This window comes from Bombina bombina, chromosome 1, assembly GCF_027579735.1.
Source record: "Bombina bombina isolate aBomBom1 chromosome 1, aBomBom1.pri, whole genome shotgun sequence".
Taxonomy (NCBI): Eukaryota; Metazoa; Chordata; class Amphibia; order Anura; family Bombinatoridae; genus Bombina; species Bombina bombina.
The window spans coordinates 961,034,803-961,060,235 of NC_069499.1; the positions used below are offsets into that span (position 1 = coordinate 961,034,803).

The 25,433-nt window shown below is 38.9% G+C and overlaps 1 protein-coding gene across 1 annotated transcript in view; it reads left to right on the forward strand.

Moving 5' to 3' along the window:
* The window catches only part of PHACTR3 (phosphatase and actin regulator 3), a 272,870-nt gene that overhangs the window by 33,349 nt on the left and 214,088 nt on the right, over positions 1-25,433 (forward strand). The window contains exons 4-6 of the mRNA XM_053705489.1: positions 16,827-17,024; positions 23,859-24,129; positions 24,547-24,788. Of these exons, the coding sequence (XP_053561464.1) occupies positions 16,827-17,024; positions 23,859-24,129; positions 24,547-24,788 (711 nt within the window). The remainder of the gene's footprint in view (positions 1-16,826; positions 17,025-23,858; positions 24,130-24,546; positions 24,789-25,433) is intronic.

Below are 25,433 nucleotides of genomic sequence, written 5' to 3' on the forward strand. Positions count from 1 at the left end.
ATTTTAGGATTTATATTTATTTTACAGGTAACTTTGTATTTTTTTAGCTAGTTAGAATAGTTATTAAATAGTTATTAACTATTTAATAACTACCTAGCTAAAATAAATACAAAATTACCTGTAAAATAAATCCTAACCTAAGTTACAATTAAACCTAACACTACACTATTATTAAATTAATTAAATAAATTACCTACAAATAACTACAATTAAATTCAATTACATAAACTAACTAAAGTACAAAAAAATAAAAAAAGCTAAGTTACAAAAAAAAAAATAAGTTACAAACATTTCAAAAATATTACAACAATTTTAAGCTACTTACACCTAATCTAAGCCCCCTAATAAAATAACAAAGCCCCCAAAATAAAAAAATTCACTACCCTATTCTACATTAAAAAGTTACCAGCTCTATTAAAGTTCAATCCGATTGGCTTATCCAATCAGATTGAGCTTGCATTCTATTGGCTGATCGGAACAGCCAATAGAATGCAAGCTCAATCTGATTGGATCCTATCAGCCAATCGGAATTGAAGGGACGCCATCTTGGATGACGTCACTTAAAGGTACCGTCATTCGTCGTTAGTCGTCGGGAAGAAGAGGATGGCTCCGCGTCGGCTCGTCTGAAGATGGCTCCGTTCCGGATGGATGAAGATTGAAGACGCCGCTTGGATGAAGACTTCAATCGGATGGAAGACCTCTTCAGCACCCCTTGGATGACTTCTGCCGCTCCGGATCTCTTCTTCAGTTCCATTGGTGGGTCAGCTGGCTGAAGACAGCTAAAGGTAGGATGATCTTCAGGGGGTAGTGTTTATTTAAGGGGGGTTTGGGTTAGAGTAGGGGTATGTGGGTGGTGGGTTTTAATGTTGGGGTGGTTGTATTTTTATTTTACAGGCAAAAGAGCTGTTTTCTTTGGGGCATGCCCTGCAAAAGGCCCTTTTAAGGGCTGGTAAGGTAATAGAGCTGGTAACTTTTTAATGTAGAATAGGGTAGGGAATTTTTTTATTTCTCTTTAAATTTCTCTTTATTTTAACTAGGTAGCTATTAAATAGTTAATAACTATTTAATAGCTATTGTACCTAGTTAAAATAAATTGAAATTTGCCTGTAAAATAAAAATAAATCCTAAGATAGTTAATTATTATTTATATTGTAGCTATATTAGGGTTTATTTTAAAGGTGTAGGGGGGCAGATTAGGGGTTAATAAGTTTAATATAGGTTGCGACGGGGACTGGGAGCGGCGGTTTAGGGGTTAAACTATTTATTTAGTTGCGGCGAGGTCCGGGATCCGCAGGATAGGGGTTAAGAAATGTATTATAGGTGGCGGCGGTATGGGGGGGCAGATTAGGGGTTAATAAGTATAGTTTAGGTGGCGGCGGTTTAGGGGTTAATACATTTATAAGAGTTGCAGCGGGGTCTAGGAGCGGCGGTTTAGGGGTTAATAACTTTATTTAGTTGCGGGGGGCTCCAGGGGTGCCGGTATAGGGGGTAGAACAGTGTAGTTTAGTGTGGGTGCTTAGTGACAGCTTGTCAATAAAGCTGTCAAAAAGCCGAAGAGCAGCGAGATTGGATGAGTGATAACTATCACAGTCTGCTGCTCATCGCCCCGTACTTGGTGCGCGGCTTTTTGACAGATTTATTGATAACTTTGGCGAGATTTTTCAAGTCTGCGGCGGCGATGGTAGGCGAGCTTAGGCGGGCGTATTGGGCCGGCGAAGGCAGGTAAGTAGACGCGTTGATAACTAGAGGCCTTAGTGTGGGTCCTTTTATTTATTTGTGGTTCTACATGAGAAGTGTAGTGCAGTAACAGTACTTACTGGTTCCCTAGCAAACGTTAAAGAGACAGATAAATGAGCACTAAAATATATACATGTACTGTAACTTGTAAATAGAAGACTTTTTTTCAATATACTTCTTATATATTACTTAGCAAAAATGCTTCTAGTAAAAGTTATTAATGTATCAGCAGCATACACACATAGGCTACATGTCACTAGAGGATCGGAATTGAAACACCATGCTTGCTCAGAGAGCTGGAGGTGGTGTGTATATTGCATCAGTGAATACGTCATTTGTTTCATATAAGCCACCGCTGACTCTAGGTACATGGTGCAGTCACTGCATATGTTCGTATGTCACTGAAATGTGTTTCACTGAATAGTGGCTTTACTATTCGTTATTCGTTTAGTTTAAAACTAAACGGATACTGAATTTTAGTTTAACTTCTCCAGCTCACTTCCTCTTATGGTTTGTCACTATGGTCTGACTCTCCTACTCACAAAGATGGACGCTCCCTCTATCTGATTTTCACTTATTGATGCACTCTCTCAAGTTTCACAAACTCCCCCTTTTCTCTTTCTGACCATCTCCTCACTTGTAATATCACAGCACTTCTTACTGCCCTCCCTCCTTCTAGCTCTCACACCAAATTCCACAGGAGCGTTAAGTCACTTGATCGGCAACATCTTTCAAACTCTCTCAACCCCCTGCTTTCTTCCCTCTCCTCCTTTTCTAACCCTGACCAATCTATCTGTCACTATAATTTCACTCTTACATCGGTCCTTGACAATTTGGCACCTCCTACAAAGCCAAATAGTCACATACTCATCTTCAGCCCTTGCATACTCCTATGACATGCTATCTACGTAGATGTTCCCGCACTGCTGAGCGACATTGGAGAAAATCCCATTGTTCAGCTGACTTCCTTCATTACAAGTTCATCTTGAACTCCTACTATTCTGCCCTTCACCTTTTCCAAACAGGTCTACTTCTCTACTCTTATCTCTACTTTTTCTTCAAGCCCAAAATATCTGTTCTCCACTTTTAACACCCTTCTCCGCCCACCCCCACCACCTATTTGCACTTGTCTCTCAGCTCAAGATTTTGCCAACCAATTCACCAACAAAATAGACTCCATCAGAAACGAAATCATCTCCCAACACACTACCAGTCTCCAACCACCTCAACCAATAACCAATGTCCAAAACCCGCAAAGCCACAGACTCAGCTTTTTTGCACCTACTGAGGAAGAAGTTTCTGCCTTTATATCCCCCTTTTACCTAACTACTTGTCCCCTTGATCCCATCCCCTCAAAATGACTGCCCTCCCTCTCTCCTACTCTTACTCCTATCCTCACAATATTTTTAATGTCTCTCTCAGCACTGGTATATTTTCCTCATCGCTTAAACATACCACTAATTACACCTATCCTCAAAAAAATTCTCTTGATCCATCATCCCCATTCAACTACTTCCCTATTTCCCTACTCCCCCTCGCTTCAAAACTTCTGGAAAGGCTTGTAAATACACGTTTATCACATTTCCTCACATTAAACTCCCTTCTTGATCCATTTCAATCTGGATTTCGCCCACAAAACTCCATAGAAACTGCAATCAATAGGGTTACTAATGACCTAATTACAGCAAAATCTAAAGGCCACTTTTCTTTGTTATTCCATTTTGATCTGTCTGCAGCCTTTGACACGGTCGACCACACTCTCTTGCTCCAAACCCTCCAATTCTTTGGCATCTGTGACACAGCTCTCTCGTGGCTCTCCTCTTAGCTGTATAACCATACCTTTAGTGTTACCTTCTCTGGCACATCCTCTGACTCTTTACCACTTTCTGTTGGGGTACCACAAGGCTCTGTCCTTGGCCCCCTTCTCTTCTCAATGTATACATCATCCTTAGGTTCCTTAATACAGTCCCATGGGTTTCAATACCATTTGTATGCTGATAATACTCAAATCAACATATCTGCACCAGACCTAGCCCCTTCCTTACTGACTCGTGTCACTAACTGTCTTTCTAATATTTCCTCCTGGATGTCCTCTCACTACCTTAAGATAAATCTCTCAAAAACGGAGCTCCTTATTTTCCCCTCTTTTTCCAAAATCCCTACCACCCAACTTTCTCTAACTGTTGATAATAACATCATTACCCCAACCCCGAATGCCCTATATCTTGGGGGTCACACTTGGCTCAGATCTCTCTTTCACTCCCCACATCCAGTCTTTGGCCAATTCTTGCTGCCTCACCTTTATAGCTATCAATAACACTGCTCCACCCTATATCTCCAACCTAGTCTCCAGATCTCCCATTCCCTTCGCTCTGCTCATGACCTCCTCCTCTCTTGTTACCTCCCCACATTCCCGTCTACAAGACTTCTCCAGACTGGCCCCTATTTTGTGGAACCCTCTGCCTTGCTCCACTAGACTCTCCCCTAATTTTCAAACTTTCAAGCACTCCTTAAAGACTCTACTGTTTAGGGATGCATATAATATACACTAACATTTTTCTATCTTAGTTCCTCTCCTCCTTTAGTTATCCCCTTGAATCCCCTTAGCATGTAAACCTACGAGCCTAGCTGTTTTGTAGATCACTTTCATGAGAGATGATTTACAACATGAAACTCTTGGCAGGGCCCCCTAACCCTTTGTCTCTCATAACTTTCACCTTGCATATTAGGCCCATGTCTTTAGTACTGCGGAACCTGTTGGCCCTCTACAAATAACTGATAATAATAATAATAAATAAAGGATACTGAATTTTAGTTGAACATTTACATTAGTTTTCGTTAAAACAAATGTAAATGTTTAAAAGCTACAGGTGAAAAGTTCAACAGTAGCTACAATACTTACCGTAACACGCTCTGGAGAGCGCTAACCAATCCTCTTCTTGCCAGAGCCAAGGCTGCGCTAACAGCAGACTTAACGCTCTCGGATCCCAGGACCTGCACTAACTTGAGTGCAGGTGCTGGGAGTCGAGTGCGCTATAAGCCTCCTGTTAGTGCAGCCGGAGCTCTGACAAGAAGAAGATAGGATAAGCGCGTTCGCCAGAGTGCCTTAAGATAAGTATTAACCCCTAAAAAACTAAAGGAAAGAAATGAATACTATTTTCATTGGATATTCATTCGTTAAAATGAAAACGAAAATCATATTTTCACCACAAATGTGCATTCGTGAAGAAATAAATTAACAGAAGAATATTGCAAAAATGTTTCTATCTGAAGTTTAAATGCACCCATACATATTTCTATCCCTCAATAGAAGTGTACACTAATGGTAGTGATGAGGGTATAAGAGTACAATATTGATTTATTTAGGGAGAAAGTACAATATATGCTGCGAGAGGGAAGTATAGTAATGGCTCTATGATAGGACATGTGCACAGGGTGTACAAAGGGGTGTGGAAGTACAGAGTAGCAGTATATGAATGGGGTAAGAGTACATTTTACATCCTGAAAAGTTGATAAATTACCCTGACCTGAGGTAAAGGGAGGGTGGTTTATATGTTCTGTACTAATACTGTTGTTATGGATATAGACTGCAGATAAAAGTTGAGCAATCTGTCTAGCTGCCTATTAAAACAGGCCATAAACCCTCACAATTCTGACAGATTCCTACAGATTACAGACGTGTTAATGTACCTGCATATTGAAACAGTGTATATCTCTTGCAGTCCAGAACACAAAGATCAGATAAACAAATATGATAATCTCTGATCTCATTCTAAAGGTTTCCCTTTCAGATTTCCTCTGCTTTTTACTGAAGGGTTTTGCTTCGTCTGATTAACCTCGCCGGGTAATTACTCGCATTAATCATTTTTTTTACAATGTGCAGATTGCCCCAGGCCATATCATCACAGCGCTGTCATATATTTCTGCCGCTCATCATGGAAAGCATCTGCTGTTTTTTCATGGATCTTGAGAATAAAGAACATGAGTTTTCTTTAATACAGAAGAGGGCGCTTACATAGTGCGACTGGCATTTAATTAAAATTCGTTGTACCAAACAAACTCACATGAGTGAAACTCCCCAGTTAGTGCTAGTGAAGTGGACTCTGCGTGTTAGCGGTTCCCCAGCTGACCAGCCTCTTGTGGTACTAACCAGGGATCTAACCACCATCTCCAGATCAAACAAAGTTGAGACTAAGGAAAACAGTTGCCAGTTTATATAAAGTTTATATAAATTGATTTTAAATAATCATCCTATATTATAAAAGGCCAGGTATGTTTGTCCGATGCAGTCATGCTCAGTAGAGACTACAGCGTGAGACAAACATACCTGGCCATTAGGAAGGATCAGCAGTGACCGCCATAAGGATCAGACAGCAGAGAGGGTGGGCGGGACTGGGACGTGGCTGGGTGGACGGGGCCGAGCGGAGCCGCTGGATTGCAGAAAATGGCCATGTACACAAGCTTTAGGGCTACTTGGTTTATAATTAGATTCAGAAACACTTGGAAGACGTTTCACCATAAAAGCATCTTTATTTCTATATTTAAAGGGACATAAAAAAATTTAAAAAAAAAATTCTTTCATGATTCAGATAGAACATACAATTTTAAACAACTTTCCAATGTTAATCAATTATCAACTTCTTTGTTTTCTTGTTATCCTTTTGTTGAAAAGCAGGAAGGTAAGTTCAGAGTGTGCACGTGTCTATATAACATTACAACAGCAGTTTTGCAACAATGTAATACATTAACCAAAGCACTAGATGGCAGCAATATTTCATGTCATGCAGTGCTCCAGACATGTGCACGCTACCTATCTAGATATCTCTTCAACAAAGAAAAACATAAGAACTAAGAGAATTTGTTAATATAAGTAAATTGTAAACCTTTTTAAAATTTTATTCTCTATCTGAATCATGTAAGAAAAAAAATTGTGTTTCATGTCCCTTTAATCATTATTTTCAACTTTGAACTGAACCTTAAAAATATTGTCTGTGTTGGAAAAATACCAGCTTGGTGGCAACCCTTCTAATGTTCTTCATTTAAATTGCTTTAGAAATTATATTGCAACCCGTGTATATACCTATTCGCTATCACTTGTGCTCCACTTGTAATCTTGTTGTTTTCTAAAAAAGTAATTATCCTGTACTGAAAAATAAACATTTATCCACCAATAGAGCTGTGGCAGTGTTCTTTATTAGCCAGTGCGTTTAAAGACCGCTGCTCCATAACCTGTCCGCCAGCTTTGAGGCTGCGGACATCAATCCGCCCGATCCTATACGATCGGGCTGATTGACACCCCCTGCTAGCAGCCAATTGGCCACGAATCTGCAGGTGGCCTCATTGCACAAGCAGTTCACAAGAACTGCTTGTGCAATGATAAATGGCATTTATCGATGTGAGGCGGACATGATACACTACATTGTATAATATCCGCTCGCACTTTCAGAAATCGACCCCATGTAATGCATCTCCTAAACTATCCTGTAGTACTTTCCTGTATCTATTTTGGCAACTGGGAAAATGTGGGGAGTTCTGATAAAATAGCAGGTTTTACAAATAAGCACATTCTTTTTCATCAAATTAGCTTTGTTCTCTAGGTATTCTTTTATGAAAGCTAAACCTAGGTAGGCTCATATGCTAATTTCTAAGCCCTTGAAGGCCGCCTCTTATCTCAGTGCGTTTTGACAGTTTTTCACAGCTAGAAAGCGCTAGTTCAGGTGTGTCATATAGATAATGTTGTGCTCACTCCCGTGGAGTTATTTATGCGTCAACACTGATTGGCTAAAATGCAAGTTGTCAAAAGAACTGAAATAAGGGGCAGTCTGCAGAGGCTTAGGGGCAAGGTAATCACAGAGGTAAAAAGTGTATTAATATAACAATGTTCTATCTCTCTTTTTAAACAATACAAATTTTCAAGTAGACTGTCCCTTTAACCCCTTAATGACCGGACCATTTTTCAATTTTCTTACCCTTAATGACAATGGCTATTTTTACATTTCTGCAGTGTTTGTGTTTAGCTGTAATTTTCCTCTTACTCATTTACTGTACCCATACATATTATATACCGTTTTTCTCGCCATTAAATGGACTTTCTAAGGATACCATTATTTTCATCATATCTTATAATTTCCTATTAAAAAAAAATATAAAATATGAGGAAAAAATTGAAAAAAACACACTTTTTCTAACTTTGACCCCCAAAATCTGTTACACATCTACAATCACCAAAAAACACCTATGCTAAATAGTTTCTAAATTTTGTCCTGAGTTTAGAAATACCCAATGTTTACATGTTCTTTACTTTTTTTGCAAGTTATAGGGCCATAAATACAAGTAGCACTTTGCTATTTCCAAACAACTTTTTTTCAAAATTAGCGCTAGTTACATTGGAACCCTGATATCTGTCAGGAATACCTGAATATCCCTTGACATGTATATATATTTTTTTAGAAGACAACCCAAAGTATTGATCTAGGCCCATTTTGGTATATTTCATGCCACCATCTCACCGCCAAATGTCATCAAATAAAAAAAAAGTTCACTTTTTCACAAATTTTGTCACAAACTTTAGGTTTCCCACTGAAATTATTTACAAACAGCTTCTGCAATTAAGGCACAAATGGTTGTAAATGCTTCTTTGGGATCCCCTTTGTTCAGAAATAGCAGACTTATATGGCTTTGTGGTTGCTTTTTGGTAAGTAGAAGGCCGCTAAATGCTGCTGCGCACCACACGTAAATTATGCCCAGCAGTATCCCACCCCCTGATCCCTCCCAAACAGTTCTCTTCCCTCCCCCACCCCACAATTGTCCCCGCCATCTTAAGTACTGGCAGAAAGTCTGCCAGTACTAAATAAAAGGAGTTTTTATTTTTTTTTATAAAAAAAAATAAAATGTTTTAGCTGTGATGGACTCCTGCCTTAGCCCCAACCTCCATGATCCCCCCCCCCCCAGCAATCTAACCCTCTCCCCTACCTAATTGCCGCCATCTTGGGTACTGGCAGCTGTCTGCCAGTACCCAATTTGCCCCCAAAAAAAGTGTTTTTAATTATTTTTTATTACTAATTTATTTTTTTCTGTAGTGTAGCAGCCCCCCACAATACCCCAACCCCCTCCCCCTCCCAGATCCTCATATATATATATTTCCCCCCCTCTTCCCACTCATTGGTGTCAGTGTGGGTAGGTGATCGCGGGCGTGCGCGCACGCGCATGCGCGCCCCCGCACGCTCCCGGCACCCGGTGTGCACATTGCACTAACAGGAGCCGGATGCCGGGTAGCGATGGGCCGCCCACCCGCCTCCCAGTTGCGCTCCCACCCACCAACGAACCGGCCGCATCGCTACCGGTGCAGAGAGGGCCACAGAGTGGCTCTCTCTGCATCGGATGCTTTCTAAGGGTATTGCAGGATGCCTCAATATCGAGGCATCACTGCAATACCCTGAGAGCTGCTGGAAGCGATTGCGATCGCTTCCAGCACTCTCTTAGACAAGTGACGTACCAGGTACGTCCATTGTCACTAACTGCAAGTTTTTGCAGGACGTACCTGGTACGTCACTTGTCATTAAGGGGTTAAAGAATAACTAACACAAACATGGCTATTCCTTGACCTTGAACCTTGGGGTACTAAGGAAAATCAATTTCCTATTTAATCCTTCTTATCCCCTTGATCTCTATCCTTTTTGTTTTGAGCTGTCATCTAACATAGACTTGCTTACAGGTTGCTGTTTTTTTTCTGGTGTTAGGGGTAAAATTAAAGGGACATTGATTTAAAAAAATGTACTGTAATTATATGAAACAGCAGCATTTACATATGTGAAACATATTTTCTTGCTTAAAGGGACAGTTTACACCTTGGTTATCTTAAAGTCTTACCTTAGATTAAGCTGCATATAGCCTCCTGCACCTTTTCTATATCATGCATCAAGAATGGTAAAAAAAAGTTATTTTAAAATGAATATTGTTTCTGGCTTCCAAGCTCAGCCCACTGATGACATCATGATCTGGGCTGTATATGGCATCCAATCACAAAAGTCTCACTAGTTGGATGCATCAGGGTGTCAATGCTTTTCAGCAGAGTGCCTAGATGCAGCCCAGATTGTGATGTCATCAGTTCGTGGAGCTGGCAGCCATTTAAAACTGGCAAGAAACAATATTCATTTTAAAATAACTTTTTTTTTACTGTTCCTGCTGCATGATATAGAAAGGCAGGAGGCTATTTGCAGCTTAATCTAAGGTAAGACTTTAAGATGACTAAGGTGTAGACTGTCCTTTGAGTAAAAGCTGTTTCAATTTAAATTGAAACTAATCCTGCAGTAATTGTTTTTGTACCTCCTACTGATCCTCACTGGCTGAACAGGACAACTGCTTTTATTTTACTGGTGGAGAGGGCCATGCCTTTGTGTATGACAATAAAACATTGATTTATTCAGGGCAGGAATACAAATTTAAAGGGACACTGTACCTAGGGTTTCCACCTCAGCCATGTTTTCCTGGACACTTATGAGTTACACATGTTGCAGGGTGTGAAGGGAGGAACATGTATTGTGTTTCTGGACAGCACTATTCATATTCCTCCCTGCACACCCTGCAGCATGTGCTACTTATAAGTGTTCTGTATTTTAAGGGACAGGTGGCAACCCTAACTGTACCCTATTTTTTTCTTTTGTGATTCAGATAGAGCATGACATTTTAAGCAACTTTCTAATTTACTCCTATTATCAAATGTTTTTTATTCTCTTGGTATCCTTATTTGAAATGCAAGAATGTAAGTTTAGATGCCGGCCCATTTTTGGTGAACAACCTAGGTTGTCCTTGCTGATTGGTGGATAAATTCATCCACCAATCAAAAACTGCTGTCCAGAGTTCTGAACCAAGAAAAAAGCTTAGATGCCTTCTTTTTCATGTAAAGATAGCAAGAGAAAGAAGAAACATTGATAATAGGAGTAAATTAGAAAGTTGCTTAAAATTGTATGCTCTATCTGAATCACGAAAGAATTTTTTTGGTTTCAGTGTCCCTTTAAAAAAGCAAAACTAAAATACATCTGTCAATAGCGTCTTTTATAAGAAAAAGAAGCACAGAGGCGCCAACATGGCCTAGTAACGTCATGGCAGTCGGAAACAAAACATCAGCAGGATAGGAAATATACTCACAAGCGTAGCGCACCCAAATGGTGCTATTGTGGCAGCCTGGAACATCAAACAGGCTCACTGGTGTCCAGCTCACTGGTGTCTCCAGCCAGATAGAGATGATCCTTGGCGAGGGCCTATCCTATGATGCCTATAAGGGCAAAAAAGGCACACACATAGCCCAGTAACGTTTGTACACCAGATAAAAAAGGATTCAAGGTTGTACTTACAGGAAACAAAGCACCACCAGGTGCAATATCAGCAGTACTGGGACCTCTCAGCCGCCTGAGGAAACAGCCTGTGGTGGCTGAGAAACATGTCGCTGTTTTTAAAATAAAAGTTTTTAAATATACACTTGCTTTATCACAATTATTCTGCTCCTGTTTGGGGGCAGAGTGTGTGTGCTAGTCCTATCTTCTAAAGTGGTGATTTTCTGCATCTTGCAAATTTTATTCCACAGTCCACTGGGCGGCTGAGAGGTCCCATTACTGCTGATATTGCACCTGGTGGTGCTTTGTTTCCTCTAAGTACAACCTTGAATCCTTTTTTATCTGGTGTACAAACGTTACTGGGCTATGTGTGTGCCTTTTTTGCCCTTATAGGCATCATAGGATAGGCCCTCGCCAAGGATCATCTCTATCTGGCTGGAGACACCAGTGAGCTGGACCACTGTTTGATGTTCCAGGCTGCCACAATAGCACCATTTGGGTGCGCTACGCTTGTGAGTATATTTCCTATCCTGCTGATGTTTTTTATCTGACTGCCGTGACGTTACTAGGCCATGTTGGCGCCTCTGTGCTTCTTTTTCTTATAGATCATGCCACACCAGGATGACCGTCCTATGACAGAGAGCTGCCTTCTTTCTTTTGGATTATTCTTTGTGCGGACATTTTGTTATTTGATTATACCAATATCATCTGGGTCCACTTGTGAGCATATCATCTCTAATAATCTGATAGAAGTGTGCTAGGTTTATTGTATATTCTCTTAATTATCTGTATATATCTGCTTACTGTTTGCTGCTTATTGTTAGCGCCCCCTAGGAGTGTGGTGTATGATCTATATGCACCACCCTCCTTATATCTTTTGGTAAAAGCATCTTTTAGATGAAACAATGAAAAATTTTATTATAATGTTCGATGTCCCTTTAACCAATATTAGGAAGCACCAGTTAGAGAACTGAATGGATCACTTTACATGTAATAAAAAACCTGACTTGCAAACAACAAATTGTTGGGACTTTGTGGGCTAGAAGTGATACAATAATGACTTATGAACGGCCCAACAGCGCATTAGGGCTACAAATAAAAACATCATATTGATGATTAGGGAGTCAGTCTGTGGAATTTAAAACTAGACATCACTTAAAGGGACATTAAACCCCAAAAAATTATTTCATGATTCAGACAGAGAATACAATTTTAAACAACATTCCAATTTACTTCTATTATGTAATTTGTTTCATTCTTTAGATATCATTTGTTAAAGAAATAGCAATGCACATGGGTGAGCCAATCACATGAGGCAAATATGTGCAGCCACCAATCAGAAGCTACTGAGCCTATCTAGATATGCTTTTCAGGAACAAATATCAAGAGAATGAAGCAAATTAGATAATAGCAGTAAATTTGAAAGTTGTTTAAATGGTAATCTCTATCTGAATCATGAAAGAAAGAATTGGGTTTAATGTCCCTTTAAAAGGACACTCAAGTCAAAATAAACTTTTATGATTCAGATAGAGCATATTAGAGTGTTTTAAAACACTTTCCAATTAACTTCCATTATCAAATTTTGCACAGTCTTTTTATATTTACACTTTCTGGGGAACAAGATCATACTAAGCGTGTGTGCAATCTCAGGTGGTATACGTATACTAGTCTGTGATTGGCTGATGTCTTTCACATGATAAAGGGGGCCAGAAAAAGAGAGAAAAACATCTACTGTTAATTTGAAGTTCAGAAACAGTGTTACATAAGTTGTTTTTTTATTAATTAAGTACTTATTAAAGGGACAGTCAACACCAAAATTGTTATTTAAAAAAAGATAGATTATGCCTTTACTACCCATTCCCCAGTTTGCACAACCAACATTATATATATTAATATACATTATAAAGTTCAAACCTCTAAATTTCTGCCTGTTTCTAAGCCACTATAGACAGCCTCTTATCACATGCTTTTCACAACAGGAGACTGCTAGTTTGTGTGTGCCATATAGATAATATTGTGCTCACTCCGGTGGAGTTGTGGCTGACACTGCATTAATTGGCTAAAATGCAAGTCAATAAATAATAAATAAAAAGTCATGTGATCAGGGGGCTGTCAAAAGAGGCTTAGCTAAAAGGTAAACACAGAGGTAAAAAGAATATTAATACAACCATATTGGCTATGCAAAACTGAGGAATGGGTAATAAAGGGATTATCTATCTTTTTAAGAATTACAAATTTTGGAGTTGACTGTCCCTTTAATTATACAATTCTACTGGTCCTTAAAAAAAAAAAAGACTTGCTACACATTACCTGCTCAGTGAATCCCCAATCCTCTATCTAAATACTTGACAATAGTCTTAATTGTTATGGGACAGTCAGAGCATGGTAGACACTGAATTAATGGAGGGAAGGAAATAGGATGGTGCTAAAGCATTTTGTAGCATCTGATAGAGAATGTGAACTTCATGCTGGAAAATAATAATTAAGGTAATAGAGCTCTAAGGCAGTGTTTCTCAACTCCAGTCCTCAAGACCCTTCCTCAGGCCAGATATTCATTATATCTTAACTAAAGCACCGGTGCAATAATCATCTGAAGGGTGAGAGCAGGTTAGTAACCATGGTTACTGATCAGCTGATTATTTCACCTGTGCTCTAGTTAAGATATAATAAATATGTGGCCTGTTAAAGGGACATTCCAGTCAAAATTTAAATGCACATAGATTTATTGCATCTTTGAAAATAAACATATTTGCAATATACATGTATTGGCAAAAATGCTTCTAGTCAAAGTTATCACTGTTTTTATGTTAAAAATTTTCTCTGCACGTGCTTGTGAAGCATAGCTAGATATTGTCACACTGTACCCAAGTTTTAAATAATGCAGCTTCTCAGATCATCAGTGGGGCTTGTATCATGTCAGCAATGAACAAATTGAGTAATTACCAGATGGTATAAGCACCTTAGGCTCCCTGAGCATGTGCTGTGTTTAAAATGCTGGTGCACGGTGCATACTTAAATACACTTTTGAAACAGCTGTAGCGTTTATTAGAAGCATTTTTGCTAATGCATGTATATTACAAAATTTCTTCTATTCAATATCGAAATGCACCTATGTGGTTTCCAATTTTGTCTGGAATATCCCTTTAAGGGTTCTGAGGATTGGAGTTAAGAAACACTGCTCTAAAGGATACATGAGTCTTCAGGGTGACAATTTGCCAACCACTGCATTAAAGCCAAAGCTGACAGGTTATACAGAGGGGCTGAGGAGTCTACAGATAAACAGACAATATAAAGGTGTAGTAGCTACTAAGGTGGAGTAATATGTGTTTTATGTCTGTCACCTACAGCAAACATTATAATCTTAGCAAAGTAACCAGTACTAAGGGCTATGGCTAGGAGATGTTATGATTTGCACCTTAATAAAAAGAGAGATAAAACCCAAATGCTGGGTGCCTTTAATGAGATCCATGAATACACATCACCTATGTAGTTTATACCAAACTACCCTCTTGTAAAATAAATATTCTCTTGTTCCCCCAAACATACACTGTGTAAAAAAATAACAATATATTTAGCAAAATAAATCCAATGTGCCCATCCATGTTAATCATTTTATCACTTTGAGCACATTTTCTCTTATACTATTCTACTTAAAGGGATACTAAACCCAAATGTTTTCTTTAATGATTCAAATAGAGCATAACATTTCAGCAACTTTCTAATTTACTCTCACTATCAATTTGTCTTTGTTCTCTTGCTATCTTTATTTAAAAAGCAGGAATTTAAAGCTTAGGAGCCGGCCCATTTTAGGTTCAGCACCCTGGATAAGTATGCAAATAAATATACTAAAATGAAATGTGCAGCTTGTGCATTGCAGCACAAAATGTCTTTGCCTCTTGAATTTCTGCTGCATGGCAGCAAGTAAGGGAAATAAATTTGTACCTTTATTAAATTGTGCTTCTTGTTTATACAGCTGTAATGTTCACTTGCTTAAAGGGACATGAAACCCAGCATGTTTCTTTCATTATTCATGTTTTAATCAAGGAGGCCAAGAGTAAGAAGTTAATTTCATAACAGAACTAAATATGAACTTAAAAAATAAATAAAAATGTGATACACTCTGGGCCCCATTTAATAACAAGTGATGGATATGGTTCTTGATAAGGGAATCTGTTTGCCCACACTGGGTGCAAACAAGGCAGCATTTACCATCCACAGTTATAATTGACAAGAATTTCTTTGTGCTCATACACAGGCAGTTGCATGACAGTAGAGCAGAGATACCAGAGGGATCAGTCCAAGATGTTTTAAGCTGCAACCTCTGTGGTTAAGAAGTAGCAGTCACATGACCACTGCTTCTTGCGGTTGCAGACTCACATGAGTGAGCGAGGTTCTGTGGTACATGTGTCTGTAAATAGAGACAGACTGCGCCTGCTTTACAAAGTATACTTTGATAATAGTGAGTATAATAATGATGCCTATATGTACATGAATATTTAGTGGAAGTTTAGTTTACTGTATATGTGAGCAGACAGGACAAAGAGCACTTCCATCTAAATCTCCCTGTCTTCATTGATGAATATTTATTCTGTCTAACTTCTTTCTCCTACTTAAAGGGACAGTCTACACCAGAATATTTATTGTTTTAAAAGATAGATAATCCCTTTATTACCCATTCCCTACACTTTTTACCTCTGTGATTATCTTGTATTTAAGCCTCTGCAAACTGCCCCTTATTTCAGTTCCTTTGACAGACTTGCATTTAAGCCAATCAGTGCTGGCTCCTATGAACTCCACGTGCGTGAGCACAGTGTTATCTATATGAAACAAATGAACTAACACCCTCTAGTGGTGAAAATCTGTCAAAATTTCTGAGCTAAGCGGCAGCCTTCAAGAGTTTAGAAATTAGCATATGAACCTCCTAGATTTAGCTTTCAACTAAGAATACCAAGAGAATAAAGCAAAATTGGTGATAGTAGTAAATTGGAAAATTGTTTAAAATGACATGCCCTATCTGAATAATGAAAGTTTGTTTTGCACTAGACTGTCCCTTTAACGTTCTTCACACTGAGTCAATCACAATGCTTTAGAAAAGCTTATGAAATGATGTATCAACAAAAATACCCATAGACTTGAATGATGAATGTTTGTAGAAACATTAGATAAACTTTTTAAACAATTGTGATACGTATGATATGTATTTATAACCATCTTTTCATTTTAAGATGCAATTGCATGTGGCAAGTCTGGGTTACAATTCCACATGTGGCAAGCTCACATGGATATTAATGTATTTTTTTATAATTATTAATTGTACCAGAAATGAATTACAACAATGCAAATCACCTTAATACAATAAATACATGTTTAAATATTTAATGTTTTGCATTTCAGGGACAGACACCTTGAAAAACCTGCTTGAATAGTGTTTATGCTACCTCATCTGCTGTGGCCACTTTGGGACAGATAATGCATCAATTTATCACCGCACTGCAGCATATTGGAGGGTCATTAGGGAATTTGATTTTGAGTTTAATGTCCCTTTAATGAGTTAGGCTAGTTTGCTAATACAAGTGAATTAAATGACAAATGTATGTCTGTAATATATTCTAGGTAAGAACTAGAAGGAGAAGCAGAAAACGTGGTTTGTCCCACTTAGAACTTCCTCATACTTTGAACCTTATGTGAGTTTTGAGAATATAGTGTGTGTTCTCCTGTGTGTCATCCTTATAGGCCTCTGTCTCTTTTTGTCCTTAGGCAGAGTTCATATATTAGTTGCTGATGACTGCAATCTGTCCAACCTGCCATCCGTGGAAAAGGCGCTACAAGCTTTACTGCAAGCTGACTCTGTGGACTGTCCTGTGTTAGACATAGATGCAGGTCAGATGCCCAGCCCTCATCTGCTTCCAATGCCACAGCCAAAGGCAGTCTCTTGGGTCAACCAGTGTGTAACAGGTATAGTTACCCTGCTGCCTGTGTTTGGTGTGTGACAGGTATAGTTACCCTGCTGCCTGTGTTTGGTGTGTGACAGGTATAGTTACCCTGCTGCCTGTGTTTGGTGTGTGACAGGTATAGTTACCCAGCTGCCTGTGTCAGTGTGTGACAGGTATAGTTACCCAGCTGCCTGTGTCAGTGTGTGACAGGTATAGTTACCCTGCTGCCTGTGTCAGTGTGTAACAGGTATAGTTACCCTGCTGCCTGTGTTTGGTGTGTGACAGGTATAGTTACCCTGCTGCCTGTGTCAGTGTGTGACAGGTATAGTTACCCTGCTGCCTGTGTCAGTGTGTGACAGGTATAGTTACCCTGCTGCCTGTGTTTGGTGTGTGACAGGTATAGTTACCCTGCTGCCTGTGTCAGTGTGTAACAGGTATAGTTACCCTGCTGCCTGTGTTTGGTGTGTGACAGGTATAGTTACCCTGCTGCCTGTGTCAGTGTGTAACAGGTATAGTTACCCTGCTGCCTGTGTTTGGTGTGTGACAGGTATAGTTACCCTGCTGCCTGTGTCAGTGTGTGACAGGTATAGTTACCCTGCTGCCTGTGTCAGTGTGTGACAGGTATAGTTACCCTGCTGCCTGTGTTTGGTGTGTGACAGGTATAGTTACCCTGCTGCCTGTGTCAGTGTGTAACAGGTATAGTTACCCTGCTGCCTGTGTTTGGTGTGTGACAGGTATAGTTACCCTGCTGCCTGTGTCAGTGTGTAACAGGTATAGTTACCCTGCTGCCTGTGTTTGGTGTGTGACAGGTATAGTTACCCTGCTGCCTGTGTCAGTGTGTGACAGGTATAGTTACCCTGCTGCCTGTGTTTGGTGTGTGACAGGTACAGGGAGTGCAGAATTATTAGGCAAATGAGTATTTTGACCACATCATCCTCTTTATGCATGTTGTCTTACTCCAAGCTGTATAGGCTCGAAAGCCTACTACCAATTAAGCATATTAGGTGATGTGCATCTCTGTAATGAGAAGGGTTGTGGTCTAATGACATCAACACCCTATATCAGGTGTGCATAATTATTAGGCAACTTCCTTTCCTTTGGCAAAATGGGTCAAAAGAAGGACTTGACAGGCTCAGAAAAGTAAAAAAAAGTGAGATATCTTGCAGAGGGATGCAGCACTCTTAAAATTGCAAAGCTTCTGAAGCGTGATCATCGAACAATCAAGCGTTTCATTCAAAATAGTCAACAGGGTCGCAAGAAGCATGTGGAAAAACCAAGGCGCAAAATAACTGCCCATGAACTGAGAAAAGTCAAGCGTGCAGCTGCCAAGATGCCACTTGCCACCAGTTTGGCCATATTTCAGAGCTGCAACATCACTGGAGTGCCCAAAAGCACAAGGTGTGCAATACTCAGAGACATGGCCAAGGTAAGAAAGGCTGAAAGACGACCACCACTGAACAAGACACACAAGCTGAAACGTCAAGACTGGGCCAAGAAATATCTCAAGACTGATTTTTCAAAGGTTTTATGGACTGATGAGTGAGTCTTGATGGGCCAGATGGATGGGCCCGTGGCTGGATTGGTAAAGGGCAGAGAGCTCCAGTCCGACTCAGACGCCAGCAAGGTGGAGGTGGAGTACTGGTTTGGGCTGGTATCATCAAAGATGAGCTTGTGGGGCCTTTTCGGGTTGAGGATGGAGTCAAGCTCAACTCCCAGTCCTACTGCCAGTTTCTGGAAGACACCTTCTTCAAGCAGTGGTACAGGAAGAAGTCTGCATCCTTCAAGAAAAACATGATTTTCATGCAGGACAATGCTCCATCACACGCGCCCAAGTACTCCACAGCGTGGCTGGCAAGAAAGGGTATAAAAGAAGAAAATCTAATGACATGGCCTCCTTGTTCACCTGATCTGAACCCCATTGAGAACCTGTGGTCCATCATCAACAGTGTCTGGGAGGCTGTGGTTGCTGCTGCACGCAATGTTGATGGTGAACAGATCAAAACACTGACAGAATCCATGGATGGCAGGCTTTTGAGTGTCCTTGCAAAGAAAGGTGGCTATATTGGTCACTGATTTGTTTTTGTTTTGTTTTTGAATGTCAGAAATGTATATTTGTGAATGTTGAGATGTTATATTGGTTTCACTGGTAAAAATAAATAATTGAAATGGGTATATATTTGTTTTTTGTTAAGTTGCCTAATAATTATGCACAGTAATAGTCACCTGCACACACAGATATCCCCCTAAAATAGCTAAAACTAAAAACAAACTAAAAACTACTTCCAAAAATATTCAGCTTTGATATTAATTAGTTTTTTGGGTTCATTGAGAACATGGTTGTTGTTCAATAATAAAATGAATCCTCAAAAATACAACTTGCCTAATAATTCTGCACTCCCTGTATAGTTACCCTGCTTCCTGTGTCAGTGTGTAACAGGTATAGTTACCCTGCTGCCTGTGTTTGGTGTGTGACAGGTATAGTTACCCAGCTGCCTGTGTTTGGTGTGTGACAGGTATAGTTACCCTGCTGCCTGTGTCAGTGTGTGACAGGTATAGTTACCCTGCTGCCTGTGTTTGGTGTGTGACAGGTATAGTTACCCTGCTGCCTGTGTCAGTGTGTGACAGGTATAGTTACCCTGCTGCCTGTGTCAGTGTGTGACAGGTATAGTTACCCTGCTGCCTGTGTCAGTGTGTGACAGGTATAGTTACCCTGCTGCCTGTGTCAGTGTGTGACAGGTATAGTTACCCTGCTGCCTATGTCAGTGTGTGACAGGTATAGTTACCCTGCTGCCTGTGTCAGTGTGTGACAGGTTTAGTCACCCTGCTGCCTGTGTCAGTGTGTGACAGGTATAGTTACCCTGCTGCCTGTGTTTGGTGTGTCCTCAGACTCAAATGTGCTTAAATGGATAGTTTTTATATAGGCACGTAGTATATATCAGCAGTTTGGCAAAACATCTGTATACAAAATATGGGCTAGATTACAAGTGGAGCGGTAATTACCACTCCCGCTCGCACGCTAACTCCAGCCAACTTCGGGTAGAACACGTATTACAAGTTGTAATTAAAGTTTTTTTCGCTCAACCTGCTAACCGGTGTGCGCAAAGAGCCGAGTTTAGAAAATCATAGCCATGTTAACATACCGCCCCATAGACTTCAATGGAGTGAGAAAAGTGGAAAAAAACACCCATACTTGCATGCTAACCCAAATCGCCCTAAGTTTCCTACTCTATAACCCCTAAACTGCCACATAGCTCACCGCAAAGTACCCCGCTATACTATTAACCTCTAAACCGCCACAACCCCATTGCAAAGTTCCCACTACACTATTAACCTCTAAACTGCCCCTACATTGCAAACTACCCCTCTACACTATTAACCTATAAACTGCCACACCCCCACATCGTAAAGTTCCCGCTGCAATATTAACCCCTAAACCACCACTCCCTCACATCACAAACTTCCCCTATACACGATCAACCTCTAAATACCCATATCACAAACTACCCCTCTACACTGTTAACCCCTAAAACGCTAGACCCCCAAATCACAAAGTACCCATTACACTATTAACCACTAAACCGCCACAACTCCATCACAGAATACCCACTAACATCTAAACCCCCTAACCAGCTAACCCCCCCTAAGTTACCCCCCAAAAAACCTAAAAAATCCTAACCTTACCTGAAAATAAAAGTATTTTACCTTACCTGAAAAAAAACTACCATTATAGAAAAAAAACTATTACGAAAAAAACTAATTACCAAAATTACAGTTATGCCTATTCTAAAACTAAAGCCCCACTTAAAAACAAAACACACCCCAAAAGAAAAAGCCTATAGTAACACTAAACTAAACTACTATAACAATAGAAATTAAAAGGGATTTTGTAGGGCATTTCCCTAAAGTGATTTAGCTCTTTTTCACAAAAAAATATACTGCCCCATTCTACAAGTAACCCCAACCCCCAAAAAATGTATCTAAAAAAAACCTACTCTAAAAATTGCCCTGAAAACAAGCGTTTGGTTGGGCATTTAGCTCTTTTGCTGCCCAGAAAAACAAAAAAACGAATTCTTAAAAAAAAAAAACACCCAAAATATCCTATTACTAAACCTAATAAATTGTTCTCATCAAAGTTGAATCCAGCTCCTACTTTATCCCGGCTTTGGTCCATCGATAGCGCTCCACTATCTAATCTAGCCCTCTTTTTTTATTGCATTGGTGTGTATTCCAGGGACTTACCCATTACAATGCCTCTTACATACATTTTTCCTATTTCAAATCCATAATCATTTATAGAAAGATAAACATGAACACCTAAACTGATCAAGAAATCACTGTGTAGGATGTTGCAGAATCAAGGGTTCTGAATACTGTGGGATGCACTACATGCTGTTTGGGGCAGTGGAAAAAACATAGTTTTCAGAGGAACATGAAAGTCAAAATGGAGCTTTTATGATTCTGATAGAGTGTGCAATATAAAAACAAAAATACACCACTTCTATTATCCTAATCATCATATAATTATTTTGGTATTTGGAGAACATACTTAAAGGGACACTGAACCCACATTTTATTTATTTCTTGATTCAGATAGAGCATGCAATTTTAAGCATCTTTCTAATTTGCTCATATTATCAAATTTTATTCATTCTCTTGGTATGTTTATTTGAAAAGCAAGAATGTAATTTTAGATGCCAGCCCAATTTTGGTGAACAACCTGGGTTGTTCTTGCTGATTGGTGGATAAATTCACCCACCATGATATCTAGTGTCCTGAACCAAAAATTGGCTGGTTTCTTAGCTTAGATGCCTTCTTTTTCAAATAAAGATAGCAAGAGAACGAAGAAACATTGATAATAGGAGTAAATTAGAAAGTTGCTTAAAATTGCATGCTCTATCTGAATCACAAAAGAAACAATTTGTGTTCAGTGTCCCTTTAAGTAGGCTTAGCATGTGCACATGTCATAAGTAATATATGGAAGCAGTGCTTGCAACAATGTATAAAATTACTTCAAACATTATCACAAACACTGCTGTTATATCGTGCTCAAGACATATGCACACTCCAGAGCCTACCGAAGTATGCTCTCAAGAAAGGGTACCAAGAAAATACAATTTTATTAAATTTGCATGCTCTTTCTGAATAATTTGTTTCATTTTGACTTCCATGCCCCTTTAAAACAGGAAAAGGCAGCAAATTTAAATATTGAAGGTATTTAACAAAGTCTTTTTAACTATAATTAAACATTGTGGGCTAGATTACAAGTGTCACGCTAAATGTTGTTGTTTTTTTCGCTCGCTTGCTTACGGCACTCAAGTAAAATTTTTGGCATGAACAGATTTGTGCACGTCTTACATAGAACAAAGTTAGAGCACTAACTTCTCCTCACCTTCGACTTCTATGGGGTGTGCTAAAAATAAAACTATTATCACATCACTTACATTCCTATGTTCTTTGCATTAAAGAAAATGTTCTTTTTATTTTAAAATATAAATATAATCGTGTGTATGTATATGTGTGTGTATATGTATGTATGTATATATATATGTTTTTTTATGTAAATATGAATATATACAGATATAGATATACCGTATATAGACAGATATATTTTATTTATATATATATATACACATACATACAGTATATATAGAAATATGTATTTAAAAAGAAAAAAAAATCTAGGTGAAGAACATAGTAATTTCAAGTATATATATATTCAAATGCATGAAAAATTATTAAAAATGAATACAAATATATGTGTGTGTGTGTGCGTGTGTATCTGTGTTTAAATGTGTTTATATGTATTTATGTATAGATATGTGCACATCACATTTACACATGTAATCACATAGATACGCATGTACACACACACACACATATATATATATATATATATATAGGTACATATATATATTTACATTAAAAAAATATATAAATATATATATAATATATTATGGGTAAAGTCCAAAATCCGTGTTTAGTATTACCCAAGCAGCTCTGGGTAAAGCCCGAAGTAGTGTAATTCCCCATCTACACTATGTTTTTTTGCTGCGGGATTCAAGGAAGGTGCCCTGCCGATCCTCTGGCATGCACCCCAAGTGAACCTTGGGGACTGAGGTCTACAAGGGGGGCTTAGCCCCGCTTAAACCCGCCAGACCACAGCAAAAATAGATAGTGAAGATGTGTGAATTACAGTACATCGTATATATGTTTCAGAAATGTATTTGTTACTGAAATGTGCTAAAAAGCAGCAATTGTTTTTTTAAAATCAAATATATAGAAGATAGGAATATGTTTGAGAGTAGATTTATGATGTTACTTCGGGCTTTACCCACAGTAGCTTTATGATGTAAAGTATACAGTGTATATTTGTATATTTTATTAATATTAAAATTATATATATTTCTTTAAAAGTGTTTCTATGAGTGTAATACTTAATTTTAATGTGTTTTGGATGCGTTCTGTGAAAAAAAAATTTAACCCTTCTACTTTACTTCAGGTCTCAAGTCACGCTAAATATTCTAGCTTAGTTCGGCTCTTGCTCAAGTGCAATCTATAATTTTCAACTTGTAATACCAGCGGAAGTTGGCGCAAGTTAGCGCATTTGCGATATCCACTTAAAGTATAGGTTGCACTTGAGCGAAGTCGGCTGCGCTAATCCTTCTCTGGCAAACGCACTTTCCTATAGACCTGTAATAGCAAGTCGCATGCTAATGGTATGTTTTTCATTTTATGTTTTTAGAAACATAAAAATGATGATGAAATGTTTATACAAAGAAAAAGAATATTAGTAGAAGTGTTCCACATAGGGACTGGGTATCTAACTCTTACCACACTTTTACCAACCGACAAACAGGTATTGAAATGGAAGAAAATGCCTTGAAATCTCCGCCCTCAATCATCATGAAGAGTACTGCACCAGTAGTTTCCTCCCATATCTCAGGACATACCAATATCTTCCAGCCATCTGCCCAGAAAACTACAGAACCCCATGGACAATTTGTGAGAGGGCAGCACCACACGCCAACAGGCTCTCCTCACTTACCTGCCATGCATATGCCTTTACCCTCCAGCAGAGTCATTGAAGAGCTCCACAGGGCACTAGCTACCAAGCACCGGCAAGATAGGTAACTAGCCAAAGTCTTGAAAACCCAATAAACTGCTTAAAGGGACAGTCTACGCCAGAATTTGTATTGTTTTAAAAGATAGATAATCCCTTTATTACCCATTCCCTTGTTTTGCATAACCAACACAGTTATATTAATACACTTTTTACCTCAGTAATTATCTTGTATCTAAGCTTCTGCAAACTGCCCCCTTTTTCAGTTCTTTTGACAGACTTGCATTTTAGCCAATCAGTGCTGGCTCCTAGGTAACTCCACGTGCCTAAGCACAGTGTTATCTATATGACACACATGAACTATCCCTTTAATTGTTAAAGCTGATTCTTACAGCACAACTAGAATTCTGTGCAATTTTTTTCTCAGAAATAAAATAATTTAAAGTGTAAAATTAGCGTAATCGATTATATGGTTTTCTTTTAGCTTTCATGGTCGGGATAATAAGCCTTCTCCAAAGAAAAGGTTGGATTTCCGGTCGTCCAGGCCCTCAAGTGTAGAAAAAAGCAAGGATAACATTAACTCTCATGATGGAGACACTGAGAACAAATGTGCATCTGTGAAGGAGTCAGATGAAAACAAAGAAAACTTGATCAGGGATTGTGGTCATAACGATGACATGTTTTTATATCAGGACGAGGAGGCCCTTAACGACTCTATTATCTCTGGTGAGAAAACTTGGTAAAACAATAATGCTGTAGTACAGTTATTTATCACACGTCACTATCATTATGAGTATTATTTCTTTTGGTTTATAAAAGCTGTGGGGAGCTGGTTATTAAAGCCACGTGAACATAAGGAATGTTGGGAGGTGCAAAAAGAGTAGTAGCTCCATAAAATGTCCTGATCCTTTAAATAAATGATTTCATTTTAGTTTAGAGGGATCCTGTCAGCTGTTACGGTTGGATATCTTCTTCAGCACCCCTTGTTTCATTCACAGGACAACAATTACAGCTGATTTCTGAAAATTCATTTACTCTATTTAATGTCTTCCATCCCAGGCATAACCTTCATTCTTGAGAGATATCTTTGCTCCCTCTCCAAACGCATGTTTTCTCATCTATACCTCTCCCCTAAATAGATTTGCTTTCTAACCCACTTACTCACACTGTCAAACACTGGTTCTCTCTAAACATATCATCATTTTTTTTACCCAAAATATTTCATATCTCTCCACTTCTAACACATCAATCCATTTCACCTTCCAATTCTTTGTAAAATTCTAACCAAATGCATAGAAAAATGCATAAAGCGACATTATAGTGTAAAAAATGTTTCCCTTTAAAGTTAACAATTTTACCTGCTGGAGTGTA